Below are 19,942 nucleotides of genomic sequence, written 5' to 3'. Positions count from 1 at the left end.
AGGGAGTCAGAACTGAGGGTGACTGTCCCTTCCCTTTTCTTCCCCTCCAGCCTTCCCGGGCTTCTCGTCCTACAGCGCCTACACACACCGAGTCTGAAAAGACTTAAGAAACTGGGCCCAAACACTAAGGTGGCTGAGATAGTCTAGTCTGGGGCTAGCCAGGGCTACATAGCAGACTCAAAGCAAACCAAAACCAAAACCTAAGTGTTGACTGTGGGACTTGTGGATAGTAAGCGCATACTCATCACTGAACTACACACAACCTCATAAATTTAGAAAAAATAAAAAAAGTTGAGCATGGTGGCCCATTCTTTAATCCCAGCATTTGAGAGGCAGAGGCAGGCAGATCTCTGATTCTGAGGCTGGCCTGGTGTACAGAGTGAGTTCCGGGCTAGCCAAAACTACACAGTGAGACCCTATCTCAAAAACAAAAACAAAAACAAAAATACTAAATGAACAAATGAAAGACCAAAGCTGCAGACCAGTTGTAGAGTACTTCCTGGAAAGCAATAGGCCCAGGAATCAAGAAAGAAAACCCTGGCTGGAGAAATGGCTGGAGAGATGGCTCAGCGGTTAAGAGCACTGGCTGCTCTTCCAGAGGTCCTGAGTTCAATTCCTAGCAGGTGGCTTACAACCATCTGAAATGGGATCTGATGCCCTCTTCTGGTGTGTGTGAAGACAGTAACAGTACTCATATATTAAATGAATAAATTAAAAAAAAAAAAAAGAAACCCCTCACCATCTGGAGAGACCCACCCTAGTGGGTAAACTGATTGTCCTACAAACATTAGGACCCGTGTTCAGATCCCCAGAACCCCTGTAAAGCTGACAGGGACTGCAAAGTTTCCACGGCAAGATGGGAATGTTGGCCAAGATGGCACATACAGCCAGGAAGTGATGGTGCACACCTTTAGTCTGAGCGCTCTGGAGAGGCCAGCCTGGTCTACAGAGTGAGTTCCAGGACAGCCAGGGCTTCACAGAGAAACCTTGTGTCAGGGAAGAAGAAAGGAAAGGAAGGGAAGGGAAAAAAGGGAAAAAAGGGAAAAAAGGGAAAAAAGGGAAAAAAGGGAAAAAAGGGAAAAAAGGGAAAAAAGGGAAAAAAGGGAAAAAAAGGGAAAAGGGAAAAAAGGGAAAAGGGAAAAAAGGGAAAAGGGAAAAAAGGGAAAAGGGAAAAAAGGGAAAAGGGAAAGGAAAGGAAAGGAAAGGAAAGGAAAGGAAAGGAAAGGAAAGGAAAGGACAAAAGGCACACACAGTAGCAAACAAGAGACCCTGTCTCCAGCAAGGTAGAAGGCAGGGGCTGACACCTAGGATTGTCCTCTGACTTAACACATGGGCCTGGCACATGCACACCTACACTCATACAAACACACACATAATCACACACAAATACCTCAAACACACAACACTCAATAACACAAGCACTCCATACACACAAACACATGAACTCTCCCAAACACCCTAATTAACTTGTGTGGCCCTGTTGATCCCAGTGGGTATCCTGCCCGTGGCTCTGCTATCAGGGCTTTACTCTGAGATGTGAACAGATTTTTTTTATTTAAGATCATAGAACGTCCCATCCTCCTGATAACAGGAAAAGGAGACGTCTCTGTGGCCCAAGAAACTCCTGGATTTCATGGTCGGAGTGACCGCAGGGTGAGAGGATACCTCCACTTTAAGATCCACTTATGTCATCAGCTGGAGGGCAAAGGGGCTGCTGGGAAGTTTGTGATCGGAAGCCTAGAGTTTGTTATGGTTCTAAGACAAGGTCTCGTGTAACCCAGGCTGGCTTCCCGCTTGCTACGGAGCTGAGGATGACCTTGTCTCCATCTCTAAAGCACTGGGGCCACAGGTGTGCACCACCAAGCTTAGTTTTCTGTGGTGCTGGCTGAGTGACCCAAGGCTTTGTGGAACTAAGCAAGCACTCTGCCAGCTAAGCCAGATCCCTAGCCACAAGGCCCAACACTTGGCCAGTGACACTAGAGAGTCAGTCACAGGAGCGGGAATGAGAGGTGGCTACAGAAACCCTTAGAAGCATCCAGACTTGCCTGGCCCGACCTGCTCTGGTCCCCCTTAGGGCCTTCCTGTGTGGCATCTGGGTGAACCCCCTTACTTTCTGGCCATGTTTCACGTTTAAAGAGCTATCCGCGCTTCCATTCTCCCCTTTGTCCCTGGAACCTGAGCCTCCAGGAAGAAGCAGGAATTTGGGTGGAACCAATCAATCAGTAAAAGGGGATACAATTAGGCTCTGGATGCAGACACCTTGAGGATCCCTAGAAAGCGTCGTGAGCAGCTTACCATCTGAGGCCCACAGGAGGAGGCTTTCCCCCTCAGAGCCTCCCACAGCCCCCTCACCAGGCCAACACCAAGGACTCAATGGCTCACCTGTACACTGGGCTCCTGTCTGCTCCTCCATGAACCATCCTGTGCTCTGAACACAACAGCATCTTACATGTCCTCACTCTGGTCTGTCTCTACCCTCTCTAATCTTCCAGCCTGTCTCCTGTCCTCAACTGTCTCCAGTCCTGCAACCAGAGATAACTTTCTGGGGGGACACAGGTTCTCAAGCTGGCCAACTGAGGATGGAGTTGAGATCCCAATCGCCCTCTATCTCCCAAGTGCTTAGATTGTACCTGCATCCTGTTTTCACCAGCAATAGAACCCAGGGCCTATGCTAGGCAGTCTAAACTGGGCCTTATCCTCAGCCACAGAGCTATCTTTTAAATACAGCGGTTAGACCATGTGACCTCTCTGCACAAGTGCGGGCATTACTTCTGATCACTAATCAAACAAAATCTAAACAAGGGCAACACAGTGTGGTTCTTCTGGAAACATCTCACATCCTTCACCAGGGGTCACTATACGCCACGACAGGCCAGGCTGTTCCTGCCCAAGGCCCCTCCCTTTACCTTCCGCCTCTAACAAGCCTTCCCTCCACCCATTTTCAACCTCCATCACTCACTCTTTCTGATCTTCCTAAGGGCTCTACATAACATCCTGTGAGACTACCTACCAACCTTCCAGGAAGAAGCAGCCATTACAGACCTTACGACTTTCCAAGGACCTTCTCTTTCTCTACTTGGGGGTGGGTGTAGCCTGGTCGGGATGGATACAGGGTCCTCTACAGATCAGGATGCCCTGGATGAAACTCCAAAAGTGCCTGAGGATGACCTTAAAGCCCCGAGTCTCCTATCTCTACCTCTGGATGCCGAGATCACAGGCCTGAGCCTCCATGCCTGGCTCCAGGGACAGCTTATCTATGGATTTTTTTCTTGTTATCTCATTTCACTGGAATAAGTCTCAGGAATGGAGAAGGCACGGGCTCTTCTGTTGCTATGAACTAGGCTTGGAGCATGGCTCAGGTTCACACAGCAGCTGGGAAAGGAGTTTGCCCTCAGAACCCGGAATGCAGGGTGAATTCCGTTGGCCTGTCCATTTTGGCACACTGTTTTTGAAAAGGTGCTTATCTCTCAGAGCTGTGTGCTGAAATAAATACTGTATAAATAAATAAAGATCAGATTGAAACAAGGGAAGCCTGTGGCAGACACAGCCCCATTCAGGATGGCCATGTTGGCCTTCAATGAATCTCAGTGATAGGAACCAGGTACTTATGAGCTATGGCTACTTTAGAGTAGGTCTGAAGAGTCTCTGAAGGTACAATTAGAATTATTTTTCCGACTTTTTCCTTCATCCTTTTTCTTTCTTTCTTTTTTCTTTTCTTTTTTTTTTTTTTTTTTTTTTTTTTTGGTTTTTCGAGACAGGGTTTCTCTGTATAGCCCTGGCTGTCCTGGAACTCACTCTGTAGACCAGGCTGGCCTCGAACTCAGAAATCCACCCGCCTCTGCCTCTCAAGTGCTGGGATTAAAGGCGTATGCCACCACCGTCCGGCCCTTCATCCTTTTCTATTTAAAAATTTTCTTTAAGATTTGTTTTGAAGTCAGCCAGTGATGGCACACACCTGTAATTCCAGCACTCAGGAAGCAGAGAGAGAAAGGTCTCTGTGAGTTCAAGGCTAGCCTGGTCTACAAAGCAACTTCCAGATCAGCCTGGGCTATTACACCATGAAGCCCTGTCTCAAATAAACAACAAAGAAGATTTATTTTGAGTCTGATTGTTTTGTCTGCTTGTATGTATGTGTACCAATATGCATGTTTGGTGTCTGAAGGTCAGAAGGGGACATTAGATCCCCTGGAACTGGAGTGTTGGATGGTAGTGAGTGGCCATATAACTGTGGGGAACTGAACCTAGGTCCTCTGTAACAGCAGCAAGTGCTCTTAACCACTGAGCCACCTGTGCAGTCCATCCTTGGCTCTGCCTTTCATATGGGTGGGGGACTGGACTCAAGGCCTTAAAAGAGCTCTATCACTGAGCTATGCCTTCAGCTACTTATGCATTTATTTAGAGACTAGATCTTACTATGTAGACCAGGCTGGCCCTGAACTCACAGAGATCCACCTGCCTCTGCCTCCTGAGAGATTTTATCTCCAAAAACAAATCTTTTTTTTCCTGAAGCAGAGTTATGGTGAGTTGCAGAGGCAGCCCTCAAAGTCATGATCCTCCTGCCTCAGCCTCTCAAACAGCTGGAATTACAGGTCAATGGCATCGTTGTGTGTGCTGTCTCCCCTCCCCTCCCCTCCCCTCCCCTCCCCTCCCCTCGTCTCCCTCTTTCTCTTCCCCTTATCCCCTTTCTTCCTTTTTTTGGTTCATTTTCATTTATTTTTGTTTATTGACATGCATGTGTGATGGGAGGGGGTGGTGCACACATACTGCAGTGTGCAGGTGGAGGTCAAAAGACAACTTTGGTTGACTCTCTCCTTCCACCGATATACAGGTTCCAGGCATTGAATACAGGGCAGCAGGATGGCAGGGCACGGCCCTTTCCATGCCAGACCAATTGTTAGTCCTGGTTTGTTTTTTCCAAGCCAGTTGTCACTGTGCACCCTAACCTGGACTCAAACTTAGGATGTCCCCACCTCGGCCTCTCAAGTGCTGGGGTTCCAACTGTTGTACCAACAACCAATTTTTCTCCTCTTTTTCATTTCTTCTCCTCTCCCTCTTCCTTCTTCTCATCCCCTTCCCTCTCTCTTTCTCAATCCTTTCTTTCTTCCTGTAATTTAAAAAAGATAAAAAAGAGAAGAAGGAAGGAGAAAGAGAGCCAGCAATGGTGCTGTAGACCTGTAATCCAGCTGCTTGAGAAGCTGAGGCAGGAGGATCATGACTTTGAGAATTGCCTAACATTTCCAGGAAAGAAAGAACTCAGTGTAGATTAGGCACCAACAGGCACACGTGCGCGCTGGGCACACACTTCCTCTTGAGGCTGGCGCTCAGGGCAGTCAAACAAGTAGTTCAGTGAAGTCCTCCCAGTGGCTACCCAGAAACCCACTCAGCTCCTTGCTCCCCACTATCATACCTGGAAAGCCTCCTATCTAGAATTCTACTGAGAAGCACCAGCCTTCTCAGGTTGGATCTTATTTAAAGAAATACATTCCTGTCTCCTCCCTTCTCCCAGTCCTGATCCCGAGTGATCGCGCCAGCTTGGATTTCAAGAGGTGAGAAATACAAATCTGGGAACCAGTGCCAAGGCTGGAAGCGCTCGGAGCTGACAGATTGGAAGGCCCCAGCAAAGCTGTTCCTACTGGAGCCTTGCAGCTCCCAGGGGCTTCTCCAATCCACTCCCTATTCCCTGGCCCTTCCATCCACATCCACCCTCTACCAGGAAACCCCGTGCCCCACTCAGTGCAGAGCTGGCTGGACAACAAAGGCTTCATGGTTCCTGGCGCAGAGCTGGCGGTGGTGGGGGTTGGGGGGGTTGGGGGGGTGAGGGGGGGGGGGCGGGGGGGTGTCCAGACTGACCTTCCATGCACATGCAGTCATCGAAACATTTGTTGTTGAGGCCGCGGTTGTGGGGTGTGCAGAGATGTTCCCGGAGGTCACAGCAAGTTCCTGGCAACATAGCAAGCACACACGGTCAGCCAAGCTGAGCGGCTCCTCCCCGCCCGCCGCCCTACAGAGTCCCACTGGACAGGAGATCCATCATATGTGTGGCAGGCCATGCCCTAGTAGACCATCTGGTATGCAAGGCTCCGGGCCGGAACTGCTGCCGGATGTCATGGATGAAGATCCCAGAGGCAGGTGGCAGAGACTTAAGCCTCCCCAGATGGGCCACTTGATTGATCATGGGAGGATCAAAGGTGGTGTGGGGTTCACATCCCAGGGATGAGGTTGTAATAGCTAGGGGTGCCAGAGGTAGAGCCTGCTGAGAGCTGTGAGGGGCCTCTGGGATCATGGATCAACAACACCCTCTTGGACAGATGGGGAAACTGAAGCCTCAGGGGTAGGGGCGGGGTTCAGGGCAAATCTAGGCAGGACTGAGACATCTCTTTGCCCATTACAAAGCTAGCTTCCAAGTTTCATCCTGCTGGCCCTGACTCCCGCCTTTTTACCACACTCAGGGTGCAGACAGTCTGTCTGCACTGTGTGTCTTCTGCAATGCCGAATGGCTACTATTTTGCAGACTATCCTACGGATGTGGCACCATGGAGATGGCCCCTTGGGTCTACCCAGCCCCCGTCTCCCAAAGCATTCATTATTTGGTGGCAAGAAGGGACATCAGTCACTGGTCTTCTGCTGTGCGTAGTTTCAGGGGCCACTTTGGCGCATGTCCCAACCACCCCTTCCTTTCTCAGCAGCTCCAGACAATAGCCAGCCAGCATGGCAGAAACCAGGGCCACCACTCTGCCCAGCACAGGGCTTCCCTGACAGGCAAAGCTTTTCTCTACAGCCCTCGCTGAGCTAGAGTGACATCAGATCCGAGGAGGTTTCTCTGTCGACTTGCTTCCTCTCTTACCTTTAATAAATATAACCACCAATGCCCTAGATAAGCACCCAAGACAGGGTCTGGCCTGGGACTCCCTCTGTACTCCAAGGTGACCTTGAACTCTTGACCTTCCTGCCTCTACCTCCCAAGTGCTGTGAGGACAGGTGTTACCGCTCCACAGCTTCTAATTCCACCTCAGTCTGCTCTGAGGAGGTCCTCCTGATCCCACAGGGACAGCAGTCCAGACTCTAATCAAACTGCAGGCCCCTTGGGTTTATCCTGCTCCGATAGGTCGAGCTGTTGAACAGGCAATGGAGACATCGAGACCATCCCCAGAAAGCCAGTTGGTGCCGTGATGAGGGGACTGAATTAACCCCTGTGGGTGTTCAGAGGACAAGGTCATGAGCAGAGCATCTGACTCAGGGCAGGATAGGATATGGGTACCAAGCTTCTTACGAACCAAGTTGACCCAGGCTGTGTGATCTATCTTGGGCCCTTAACCTCTCTGGAGCTGAATTGCCTTGCTTTGTCTGAAAACTAAGTCAGTCAACTCCTCGCCCCCCCCCCCCATGTCATTCTATGAGTCAGTGTATGGTAGCGACTCTCAGGAAACTGGTGGCCGCTGATAAGGACTCTCGGAAAACTGGAGGGTATTGTAGCTTCTAAGTATTGCAAATAAAGGGTCCTGACTCTCAGGCCTGCTCCCAAGCCCCCCCTCGATTACCTTGCCGGTATTCCCTCCCAGCCTGGTGCCTCAAGGGTTGGGGTACCAAAGTACCTGGCAAGCAATCCTGGTGATGATCACACGGTTCCCCCTCAGCTGGCGATGTCTCGTTACCGTCACTGGTAAAATGACTCCAGTGTTTTTCTGGGGACAAGAAAATCTGTGGTCAGATTAGGCACAAGACTTGGGGTGTCATAGTACCAGACAGCCACTCCTATGGTGTGACTTAGACAAGACCTTCTCTCTGCCTCTCTCTGCTTCACTTTCTTCCCTAAAGAGACACTGGACCCGAGAAGTGTACAGTGAGCGAAGGGTACTGTTTGTCACAGCGAGTGTCAGGTCCAGCTTAGACCGATGGATTCCAGCCCACCTGTGGACACCTGTAGTTCATTCTGGACTCAGCAAATGTCCTCCAGCAACAGATGCCGGAGAGGGGAGTCTAAAAGCATGGAGCAGGGTGGCAAAGTGGCCATACCTTTCTTCTTTGCAGAAGGCCAGACCTCTGGCTTTAAGTCTTCATAATCCGTCCAGTCAAACAAGGCCATGTCCAGTGTGGGCATCACTTCCCCATCAGACCTGGGCTGTGTCTGCAGAAGATGAGACAGAAGAGGGAACCTGGAGTCTTGCAAGTGAAGGGAGTGGGAACCTGGGGTCTCAAGGCTGGAGAAGAGAGGACAAGATCGCCTCGTTCTCTGCTTAGATCCCGGAGTCCTTAGATGCTGAATATGTCAAGAGAGTGGCCAGAGAGGCTGTTCTGATCACTCAGCATTTCTAAACACACCAGGGAGAGGACCAGAAGTGGTCCACTGCTCACTCTCCGTCCCTTCCTCTGAAGGTCCTGTAGAGACCGTGCACAGGCTTCAATTCTACTCACAGCCCTGACCAAAATTCTGGAGACTACTGAGGAAAAGATACCATGGCTGAGACCTCATGTACACGACCACCAGGGTTCAGCAAGGCACGGATCATAGCTACCTGCTCATGGCCACAGCTTTCTCCTGACTCTCAGGATTACAAGACGAAGAGGAATATCTACAGCCATCTCCTGATACTCAGGAGATTCGGTCCAACCTGCCAGTGATGCCTGGACAAGCTAAAGCCTGTATGTATACTGTTTCCACACGCACATGCAAATGAGGCACAGTCAAAGCTGGAAAGCCAGCTCAGGAGATAAGAGTGCATACTGCTCTCAAAGAGGACTGGAGTTCAGGTCCCAGCACACACATAAGCTGGTTCACAAGTGCCTGTAACTCCTCTGGTCTTCAAAAATGTGCACATAAAACCTTCCCCACAGATATACACAATTAAAAATTTAAAAACAGTTTAAACAAGGCACAGCAGGAGATGAACAAGAACTCACAAAACAGAGCGCCAAAGCAGTAGACTGCCTCTTCTTTTCTACCTCTCCCTCCATTTCTTTCTCTCTTCCTTTCTGAAGTAGGATATCATAGCCCTGGCTGGCCTCAAAGTCACTATATAGCCAAGGACAATCTCAAACTCCTGATCCTCCAGCCTCCACCTCCTGAATGCTGGGATAACTTTCATGTACCACCACATCTGTTTTATATAGTGCTGGGACTCGAACCTGGGACTTATGTATGCTAAGGAAGCATTTTACCAACAGAGCTACATATTGTACTTATATCATCAGTATATAATGTATTATATATATGATCCACTTCAATGGTGTTACTTCATTTTTGAAACCAAAACAATGTTTTAGCTTATTTTGAGACAGGGTTTCACTTTGTAGCCCAGGTCGGCCTAGAATTCTTGGTGTACCCTAGGCTGGCCTCAATCTTGTACCTGATGCTACTGCCTCTATCCCCTGTCTCCCAGGTTTTGGGATTGTAGATGTAAAATACCACATCTGGCCTTTGAATGATTTTATTTTGAAAACAAAATGAAAGTAAAGCAAAATGTTCTAAGCTATGGACAAGAATGACCTGGTGAATGCCTGTCCTCTTTTAGAGTCACCAGCCATCAGATTTGTGTGAGCCCCACCCCACCCCCCTGTTCCCACTGTTTGCTTTCCATTTACTTTTTCAGAGTTAGGGAGTAGACAAGTCAACCCCCTAACTGACTACACCATTCTAGATCTGCTTTTTTTTTTTTTTTAAAAAAATCTATTTATTTATTTATTTTATGTATATGAGTACACTGTCACTGTCTTCAGACACACCAGAAGAGGGCATCGGATCTCATTACAGATAGTTGTGAGCCACCATTTGGTTGCTGGGAAATGAACTCAGGACCTCTGGAAGAGCAGCCTTTAACCTCTGACCCATCTCTCCAGGCCCTTGATCTGGGCTTTTAATCATCGTGGCTGCTTTCTGAACTCTTCCAGACTTTAAAGGACCTCCACAACAGTCCCGCCTCTATGTGCACAGACAGCAGCATGCTGAAGTGAAATTGGCCTCCTGGTTGTCCCCAGCCTGAGTCCCAACCATGTTCTCTGGGTGCTAGCAGCCCCTCTACAGACAGACTACCTAGTGGGGTTAAAATGTAATGGTTTCCACTATCACCCTGCTGTGCCTCAGTCTACCTGAGTAGAACAGGAGGTGAGTCAACCAACACTCAAGCAGCTGGGCACACCTGTGAGGGATTTTTCTTGACTGGATGGTTGAAGCAGGAAGACCCACCTTAAGTGTGGGCCACGCCTTCTTGTGGCAGCCTCCATGAAAAGACATGGAAAAAGGAAGCTTTTGCTTTTTGCCTGTTTTTTGCTTTTTGCTTCACTCTTGCTGGCAAGTACATATATCCTGCAGCTGAGGCATTCCTTTGCTGCATCTTCAGAATTCCAACACCACCCAAAAACCCCCTGAGATGGCCAGCCTTGGAGTCTTGCCTTTCCACCGGGAGACAGCTGCTTTTGGACTAGCTGGACCGCACAGCCTGTAAGCCACTCCAATAAATCCCCTTAGCTAGATACATTCACTGGATACATACATTCACACTGTCAGTTCTGTTCATCTAGAGAACCCTGACAGGCAGTTTGTGTGATGCTCAAAGGTACATTCAGATTCAAGGCCATGTGGGACCCCTACCTGGGGCCGCAGAGAGGTGACAGGCAGGATCCGGGACTCTTCTGTAGTAGGCGTGGCACCGTCTGCCGTGGTTAGGAAGAACATGGTAGGGGCCAGGCTAGTGGAAGACTCCTCCATGGTGCCCTCCAGCATCCGGTCTTCGGAGGGCTCCATCTTCTTCATTAGAGAGCTGGGGCCACGGATGGCAGCCCGGCCTGAGACAAAGCAAGCACAGGCTGACCCACCTGCGTCTCAGTGTCTACCTACAGGGCATCCTGTCTTTTCTGCTGTAAGCCAAGGGCTGCTGGGTGTAATGAACCTTTGACTTCTCCAACATCCTTGCTGTCTACCCTGCTAGAGACCTGGGAACAGGGCAGTCGTTGGGGAGGGGGCAATGTGTGAACAGAGGATTCTCCCCTAGAAGCTGCATTCTAAGTCTGGATCCAGGGTCATAAAATCATAGAAGGCTTCCTGGAGGAGGTGAGGTTTATGGAGGTTGAGGGACACTGCTTAGGGAGAAGTCTTTGAGACATCTGGCAGGAGAGCCACTGCTTACACACATACATGCACACACACACACACACACACACACACACACACGCTTCTTGCTAATGCACCTGATATGCTGCATTCCCAATGAACCACATCACGATAATTACTTCATCTAACCGGACAGGAACCCTTGAGAAGTAGTTGCAGCTTACGTACAGTGGAGGAACCTGAGCCAGAGAAGTTAGGCAATTTCACCAAGGACACACAGAACGTAGATTTGAACCTCAGTCCTGAGTGCAAAGCTGGTGCTTTTAACTCCCGGGGCCATCTTGAAAGACACTTGGGTGTGGGATACTGGGAGTGTCAGGGAACAATACAGGATCAGCACAAGGTCACAAACAGGAATGAGGACAGAGGTGCGAGGGGGCTGGGGGCCGGGGTGGAGAGCATCTACACTCATCCTTGCAAGACACAGCTGTAAGCTGGTCTGGATCCCTTGAGGCCACCCCACCTTGCAGAAATGAACCTCAGTCTGTCTGAGGCTTCCCAAGTCCTGATAAACTGGTCTGGTCTGTGGACTTCATCTGTCCTCTGCCACCATGTCACCCTTCTGCAGGACATCCCTGCTGCTTCACTGAAGCCAAGGAATTTTGTGGAAACTAGGGGCCCCATGCTGGCCTTCAAGGCATCAACATCTTCTAAACTGGCACAGGGGACCCCGAGAATGGGAGGGTGTGTATTGAAGCTTGTCCTTGCCATGTAGGGGTCTCAGTCGACCTGGCAGGGAGGCAGGTGACCCCCACCCCACCCCTGTTGCTATCTGCAGGAGAAGCAGGCTGCAGCTGCTCCAGTTTCTTCCCTGCAAACCCCACCAGCCCATCTGTGGCTGTAGCTCTGCCCCTAGAGGCAGTTCCATTAAAAGACTTGATAGCCAGGTGGCCCATGCAGGTTCAGGGCCAGGTGAGGCTGGGGAGGGGCCAGCTGGATGGTGATGCTCAGGTTTGCTGGAGACTGTTCGTTTGGGCCAAACAAGGCTCAGCCTGGGTGACTGCAGTAGCATGGGGGATGGAGGCAGAGAACATGTTAAGGAAGTTGAACACAGGCAGACATGGGAAGGTGACTTCTCTCTCGAGACACTCAAGTTTATGACTTTGATATTGCCCGAGGACCTGGGGCTTGGTCTTGGGGCTGGAGAGATGATGCAGCAGTTAAGAGATGTCCTGCTCTCCCAGAGGACCTGAGTTCAATTCCCAGCACCCATGTCAGCTCCAGGGGATCGAATGACTCTGGTCTCTGATGGCACCTGTACTCAACACGCACGTACACACACACACACACACACACACACACACACAATTAAAAATAAATCTTTAAAAACTTGATTCTCCAGTCAGTGGCTCTCCTTGGAAACAGTAGGGCCTCTGGGAGAAGGGGACTAGCGGAGGCAGCTTGAGTCATTGGGGTGCCTTTGAAGGGGATATGGGGACCCAGTTTTCCTGTGCTGTCTCTTCCTTCCTCCCCCTTCTCCTCTCTCATCCCTCCTCTCTCTGTCTATGTGTCTTTCTCTCTATTTCTCCTCCTTCTCTGGGACACAGGGCACCATGAGCTGAACAGTTCTATGCTTCTTCTATGACCTTTGCCTCACGCCTAAGCAACTGTAGGCTGGGACGTTCTGAATTCTCCATCCCAAATGAACCTCTCTCCTGCTTTGTGCGGAATTTGACAGACAGCTGACCGCCACACGGTGTCGCTGGTGTTCAGGGTTGGAGGATGCTGACTAGGGAGCGGTACTGCAACTTCTCCGAGGAAGACTGACCTAAGCTTCCTGAGCATCAGGTCCCTCCCGCACTAAGGTTGGGTGACATCTTCGTAGCAGGACAAATGGAGGCTTAGGGGGTGACGCACCCAAGGCACAGACTAGCTAGTATTGGAGTCAGACTCCGATCTCAGCAGATCTGGCTTCGGGCCCAAGCTCTCCACCCTCTTCTGTTCCAGAGCTCACTAAAGGATGTGTTTGGAGGACTCCCAGTCACCCTGTCTGTATGCAGGGAGGCTGTGAGTAGGGTGGATTTAGATCACATGCAAGGTAGATCTTCCCGACTTAGGAGGATGATTGATGGCCTAAAGGGGCAGAACTTCTATGTGAGTTCCCTCTCCTCCCCCTCTGTCTCTCCCCTCAGCCTCTCCCTGTCCCTCTCCCTGCCAGACCACTCTGACTTTAGTAAGATGCCTCCCCTCTTCTGGGACTCCCCTTCTGCCCTGGGTGAAGGAGACTTCTCAATGGTCTCTTCGGGGCCGTAAAGCACTGACTTTATGACCACTTCCTGCCCTTAGCATTGGATTAGAGCCTTCACCCAGTGCAGTTCCCCTTCCCCCCAGGTCTCCAGCTACCTCGGTGCAGTCGCAGACGGTCCCTGCGCCTCTTGTGTTCTCTGCCACGTTTCTTCACCCTCTCCCAACCGGGAGACCGGGTCTCCTTCTCGGGGCTAGGCAATGCCAGCCCCAGAAGCAGCTCCTTGTTCTTCAGAAGGCCAGCAGGGGGCTGTCCAAGTGTCTTCTGGGAAGCCTGTCTGGTGGCAGTGACCACAGCCCCCTCCTGGGCCCGGCTAGGCCTGCCTGGGCCCCTGTCCCTCTTCCCTAGGCCCCTACGGCCATGATGGTTTGTCTGGGGCACCCTCAGCACAGAGCTGGAAAGGTGGGAGTGGGTTTCGGGCAGGTTCCGGGCAGAGGGTCCAGATGAAAGGGTGCCTGCTATGTGGAGCTCTGGAAATATCAGGAGGATCAGGAACAGCATGGGGACCCTGAGGACGGTGCACGCTGCCATTGGCTCTCTCTAAAAGAAAACCAGCATCATGAGTGCTGTACACAGCTCCCCCCATCCCCTCCCAAGGCTCCGTATCTGCACCCCATTACCCAAACTGTTTTTCCCTCGTGGGTGGAGGAGACTCTGTTCCCTGGACATATTTCTGATTTTTAACTTTTAAAATGTTTTTGGACTGTTGTTTTTAATTGAGGTTTTATGTTGTTTTTGAGACAGTCTCATGTAGCCCGGTGTAACAGGAAGAGAACTGATCCTCCTGCCTCTGTCCCTCAAGCATCAGAATTGTAGGCATGAACCGCTATGCCCAGCGTCTTCCCTTTTGGGGGAAGATTAAAAAATGTATTAGTTTACACTAATCTATTTGTTGTGTTTGATGTGTGTGTGTGTGTGTGTGTGTGTGTATGTGGGAATCAGAAGACGACGTGAGGGAGTCAGTTCTCCCCATGGGTCAAGTACCACACTCAGATCATCCAGCTTCATAGCAAATTCCTTTTTAAAGTGTTTCTAAGGTGTATGTGTGTCACATAAGTGCAATACCGAGGGCGGCCAGAAGAGGGCACTGGATTCCCCTGGAGCTGGGTTATGGTGCTAGGAGCCAAATTCAGGTCTTTTGCAAGAGTGACAAGCAACAAGCACTCTTAACCTGACAGAACCAGCTCTCCAGCTTCTGTCTCCTCTTTGAGACAAGGTCTTGCTGTGTGGACCTTGCTGGCCTGGAACTTGTTATGTAGACCAGGCTAGCCTCAAACTCACAGAGATTCACCTTCCTCTGCCTCCTGAGTTACTGGGATTGAAGGAATACACCACCACATCTGGCTTGTTCTCTTTCCCCCTTTAAACTAAATAATAATAATAATAATAATAATAAACAATAATAATGTTGTTATTATTATTATTTTGAGACAGGATCATGTTCTGTATCTCGGGCTGGCCTTGAACTCATGCTGCCCCATCTGCCTCAGCCTCCCACATGCTGGGATGATAGGTGTGAATCACCATGTGCTGCTGGGGTCATTGCCACATGTCAAAACGGAGTGACGCAAATGGTTTCTGATGGGAGGAAGCCAAAAGAGCAGGTGAACACACCACAATGCAGACTTTGGTTCCCCGACAAAGGACAGTCCTTGCGGGGCTGGGAAGATGGCTCAGTGGTAAGGGCACTTGCTGCTTTGTTCCCAGCACCCACATGGCAGCTCACAACCATCTGTAACCCCAGTTCTGTAGGACTAACGCCCTCTTCTGGCCTCCACAGGCACTGCATGCACATGGTACATGGACATCCATGCAGGCAAAACACCCACACACATAATAAAATAAAATAAAATAAAATAAAATAAAATAAAATAAAATAAAATAAAATAAAATAAAATGATAAAAATTTTAAATCACCCGAGGCTGAGGATCCTTCGCTTCCAGACTAGTCTAGAAGTCTTTTTTCTGCCTCTGCCCTTGGCCAAGCCCTCTGAGACGTAGCTGAGTCCCTCAGAGCCCAGAAAATACCCCTTGCCTCTGAGATTTGACCTGTGTCTCTCATCCAGAAATTGGAGTGCTCGGTCCTCTTAACACCTCTCTCTAGTGACTCCTGTCATTTTTCTCATATTCCTGACGTAGGAGACGTTTGCAGGATGGCGAGTTACACCGTATGAGTAGTGTCTGCCCTCTGGGCCTTTTGTGGCTGTCCAGAGTGGCTTAGCTCCCCATCATCTGTATTATCCACCCCTCCGCCCCTTTGATAGAATCTCATGGAGCCCAGGTTGGCCTGGAACTCACTATATAACAAAAGGAGACTTGGAATTCCTGATTCTCTTGCCTGCCTGCCTTTGCCTCTCTAGTGCTCAGATGACAAGCATGTACTGGTTTTTCAGTTCCCATGAGCTTTGAGATCCCCAGCGGTCCTCATATTGCCCCATGGAGCTGAGGGCTTTGCGAATGGCTGTGCAGAAATGGCTCTGACCATCCTCCTTTGCCACATACACACGAAGCACAGCAAGCCAATCTGTTCTTGTAGGCGTCTCAGCCAAAGCAGAGCCTCTTGGAGATTCAGAGCCCAAGGAGGAGGCTGGCCCCAGTGGGTCCAGAGGACTGTTTTAGAGGGCCTGAACATAGCGGGTTGGTGGGAGATATCTGTCAGTCAGTCCCTGAGGATTCCTCTGCCTGTAGCAACCGTATCCACCCCACCCAGCCTCACTGCCTCTGCCAGGCTCATACCAGTTGGCTGATTGAATTTTTATGGCTCAGGATTCCATTAGGGTCCCCAAGGTGCTGATGCCACCATTTCTTTGTGATTTGTGGCTTTATAATTGCCCAGGGCAAGAAAAAGTTGTCAGGTCTGGAAGATTCCCTGGTTCCCAGCATCCCTCGCTCTAGCTGGCTCAGCTTCTGAAGCCCTCAGGCCCACCCTAGTCAGTCTCTTCATCAACAAGCACAAAGCAGGGGCTGCCATGCCCAGCCTTGGAGTCACCACTAGGCTGACCCACTGAGGCTAAGAAAGAACCACATTCCTCTTCATCCTGGGCCCCTGGGCTCTTCCCAGAGCCGCTGGATGAATATCACCAGACTTCCTTGCTTCCTGTTCCCTCTGCTATCTTGAGATCAAGGCCTGAGGTGCAGGAGTTTGAGGCCATTTTTGGCTATGTGGGGGTGGGGGAGGCGGAGAAAGGAGAGGAAGAGAGAGAGAGCTCTTTGAAAGAGAAATTAAACAATGGGGCCTATGAGGTGGTTCAACAGGTAAAGGGACTTTCTGCCTAGCCTGAAGACCTAAGTTCAAATCCTGTGATTCACATATTGGAAAGAACTGATTTCTGCAAGTTGTTCTTTGACCTGTATTTGAGCACTATGCCCCCACCCACCCCATGTATCTGTCTGTCTGTCTGTCTGTCTGTCACACAGGCACACACACACACACATATACACACACACACTAAACAAATGTAACAAATTTTTTTTTAAAAAAAGGCATAGGGCTGGAGAGATAGCTCAGCAGTTAGCAACATTTGTTGCTCTTACAGAGGACCCAGGATCAGTTGCAAGCACACACATGTCTGTTCATAAGAACAGTTTCAGGGAATACAATGCCTTTTTCTGACCTTCATGGGCAACTGCATATACATGGTGTAGAAACGTGCATGCAGACAAACGCATAAATAATAATTAAAAATTAAAAAATAAATCTTTAAAAACACCGCAAACCCACCCATATACGAAGAGCTCCAGACAAGCCACGCCCCTTCTCCCACTGGCAGACATCGCGTTGTAGCGGTCTGTGTGGTTGTGGGCTCATCCGTTGCGTGTGAGAACCCCAATTCAGTACCGGTTTCCTGTTCCCTCCCTCCCTCCGTTTTCTCCGGATTAATCACACAAGCAGCCAGGCTGGGCAGAAGGCAGGATTTCAATGCGCCATGCCAACGTACCCACACGGCTCCACCCTCTTCTTAGACCTTAACAGCATCCTGCCCCGGTCCCTCTGGGCAGCTGCCAGGCCCTCCCACCACGACTTTTAACTGCTAAAAACTGCCCATGGCTCTCTTCACTTTAACATTTGAAAACTTTGTGTAACACAGGCCCAGCATCCCCTTGGTGCCTGTCTTCTCTTCGAAGCCTGTGGGGACACTTCAGACACACCCTATTGCCTGGAACAATGTCTCCCCTCCAGGTCACCTTTCTTTGACAAACCCATCCATTCCAAATGTTCCTTCCTTTATAGGGCTTCAATCAGGCCCACCTCACTGATGCTGGGTGTGATGTTCCCCTCCATGTTGATGTTCTTCCTCCATCCTGGTACTCCCTCCAGTGCTCCCCCTCCATGCTAATGCTCCCCACCCATGTTGATGTTCCCCCTCCATTCTAGTGCTCCCTCTCCATGCTAATCCTGCCCCATCCATGTTGATATTCCCCCTCCATTCTAGTGCTCCCTCTAGTGCTCCCCCTCTATGCTAGTGCTCCCCTACCCATGATGATGGTTCTCCTCCATGCTGGTGTCTCCTTATGGCTTCAGATCTCGTGTGCCATATTGGTTTGGGATTATCCACTCTTATGGAAGCGCCTGACTTCCCTGGCACAGTGAGAGGAGAGAGGGTGTGCCCAAGCCACCCTCCCCGCCCTGTAGCACATCTAGGATTCTGTATGCGTAAGTACAGGTGACCAGGTTTGTGGATGGATGTAAATCTCTGGTGCGGGTGCGTACGTGCATGTGAGTGCACCAGAGCTGGCAGACTTCATAGAGCCCCCTCTCCAAACTCCAGGGATTTGTAAGAAGATCTTGGCATAGCCCAGTAATCAGGATGCCAGCCTGGCAGACAGCCACTCGGGAAACATGGGCCACCACAGAAACAGTGCCAAGGATCCCCAGTGAAGATGGGCTCTAATCCATTCCTGTCACTCTGAAAGCCAGTTGGAGGGCTATGTCTCCAAGTGCCAAGCGTTTGTGTGCACAAAGCAAGGCAGGTGCTCCCCTCCTCTGGCCCTGTGGGCTCTGCCTGTGGCTTGTTCCTAACGTCTGAGATGGGCTCAGAACTGTTTCTTCCCACACTGAGGATGGTCCCCAAGGATGGCCCAGTCTTCAGTGAGGCCCCAGGAGCGAATCATCAAGACTGAACCAGATATTAGTGTGGTCCATTCTGTGGTGTTTAATCTCCTCAACTCAGTGGCCTCTCCACATTTAAAAAATGAGGATACTGGCCGGGCAAGGTGGCTCATACCTGCCATCCCAGCATTTGGGGAACCGAGGCGGGAAGATTACCATTCATTTGAGATCAGCCTAGGCTAGATAGTGAATTCTGCGAAGCCTGAGCTAGAGTGAGAGACTCTGTCTCAAAACAATAACAACAAAAATGAGTGTACAAAGAGACTGAGGCTCTCTGACAATGAACACAGTTCTGGCCTGGGCTGTCTGGCACCCTGTGCACAGGGGACATAGTGCTGCGTTCACTGCCAGGGATTATCTGCCTGATGTCATCCTTGCCTGTATTTGCTGTGACCAGTATCTCTACTGGTGAGCGCAGTGGTCTTGCTGAGGAGGAAGAGCCAGAAATTAGCAAGGAAAAAAACAAAAAAATAAACAGGGACCTGAGGAAGGAGGAGGAGGGAGAGGAGGGAGGGAAGGGGGAAAGGGAGGGCTTGAATTCAGGCTCTGTCTTGCCTGGCACAGTGGGGAGAGAGTTGTCTAGTAGCCCTGTCTCCATCCAGGAGGCAGCAGGAGGCAGTGTCATATGCAAATGAGGCATCCATCCAGCTGAAGCAAGCTTTAATTCCTGAGACCTCTCCCACTCACAGCCCTGCATGGGATGGGGCACACAACACTGGTGAGGGAGGGGGGCTCCCGCAATACCAGCCTGGCGGACAACTGTGGAGTCTGACCACCTGGCCTCCCACAACAGCTGCGGGGCCTGCATTCCTGCCTTGCTGACTGGCTCCGCCCACTGGTTGCTCGGTGGGCTGGGGTGGATACTGGCTGAAGCATCTTGTAGGAAGGCTGGGCTGCTGGGCCTAAGGACTGGGTAGCTTGATCCAAGCTCACTCAGAGACCTCGATGTAACACCAGGTCCCTGACCCCTGCTCCTTCTCCTCCTTAGATAAAGCTAACCCACTGTATTTGATGGAAACACTTTGACGGCTCAGAAGCATTTGAGTCTAACTAGGTGGCGATTTTGTTTGCTGGTTAGTATGTTTGTTTATAGAACGGGGGCGGGAGGGGGGGCAATCGAGATAGGGTCTCATTATGTAGGCCTGGTTTCCCTGAAACTTCTAGGCCACATTGGCCTCCAACTCAGAGATTTCCCTGCCCCTACCTCACTAGTGCTGGAATTAAATGGGTGTGCCACCACACCCAAACAACTGGGTTTTAAAAATCTATTGTAGGAATATAGTACTGGGAATGTGGCTGTGGTAGACTTCTGGCCTACCTACCTCACACGGAGAAGGGCCCTAGGTTACATCCCCCAGCACTGCAAAACGTATACATTTAATTTAAAATTTTTAATCTATTTTAAAAACAAATAAAAGATGATAAATGTTCTCAAATATGATCTCTACTAAGTGTGTGTGTGTGTGTGTGTGTGAGGGAGGGA

The 19,942-nt window shown here is 50.2% G+C and overlaps 1 protein-coding gene across 1 annotated transcript in view; it reads right to left on the bottom strand.

Moving 5' to 3' along the window:
- The window catches only part of Draxin (dorsal inhibitory axon guidance protein), a 28,350-nt gene that overhangs the window by 1,002 nt on the left and 7,406 nt on the right, over window positions 1-19,942 (bottom strand). The window contains exons 2-6 of the mRNA XM_028757912.1: window positions 13,448-13,889; window positions 10,586-10,779; window positions 8,014-8,125; window positions 7,593-7,682; window positions 5,851-5,940 (exon numbers count right to left, since the gene is read on the bottom strand). Of these exons, the coding sequence (XP_028613745.1) occupies window positions 5,851-5,940; window positions 7,593-7,682; window positions 8,014-8,125; window positions 10,586-10,779; window positions 13,448-13,880 (919 nt within the window). The 5' untranslated portion in view covers window positions 13,881-13,889. The remainder of the gene's footprint in view (window positions 1-5,850; window positions 5,941-7,592; window positions 7,683-8,013; window positions 8,126-10,585; window positions 10,780-13,447; window positions 13,890-19,942) is intronic.

Source organism: Grammomys surdaster, unplaced genomic scaffold (genome assembly GCF_004785775.1).
Source record: "Grammomys surdaster isolate TR1022 unplaced genomic scaffold, NIH_TR_1.0 126185, whole genome shotgun sequence".
Taxonomy (NCBI): Eukaryota; Metazoa; Chordata; class Mammalia; order Rodentia; family Muridae; genus Grammomys; species Grammomys surdaster.
The sequence above is the reverse complement of the archived record's forward strand: the minus strand, read 5'-3'. Positions and strand labels throughout refer to the sequence as shown.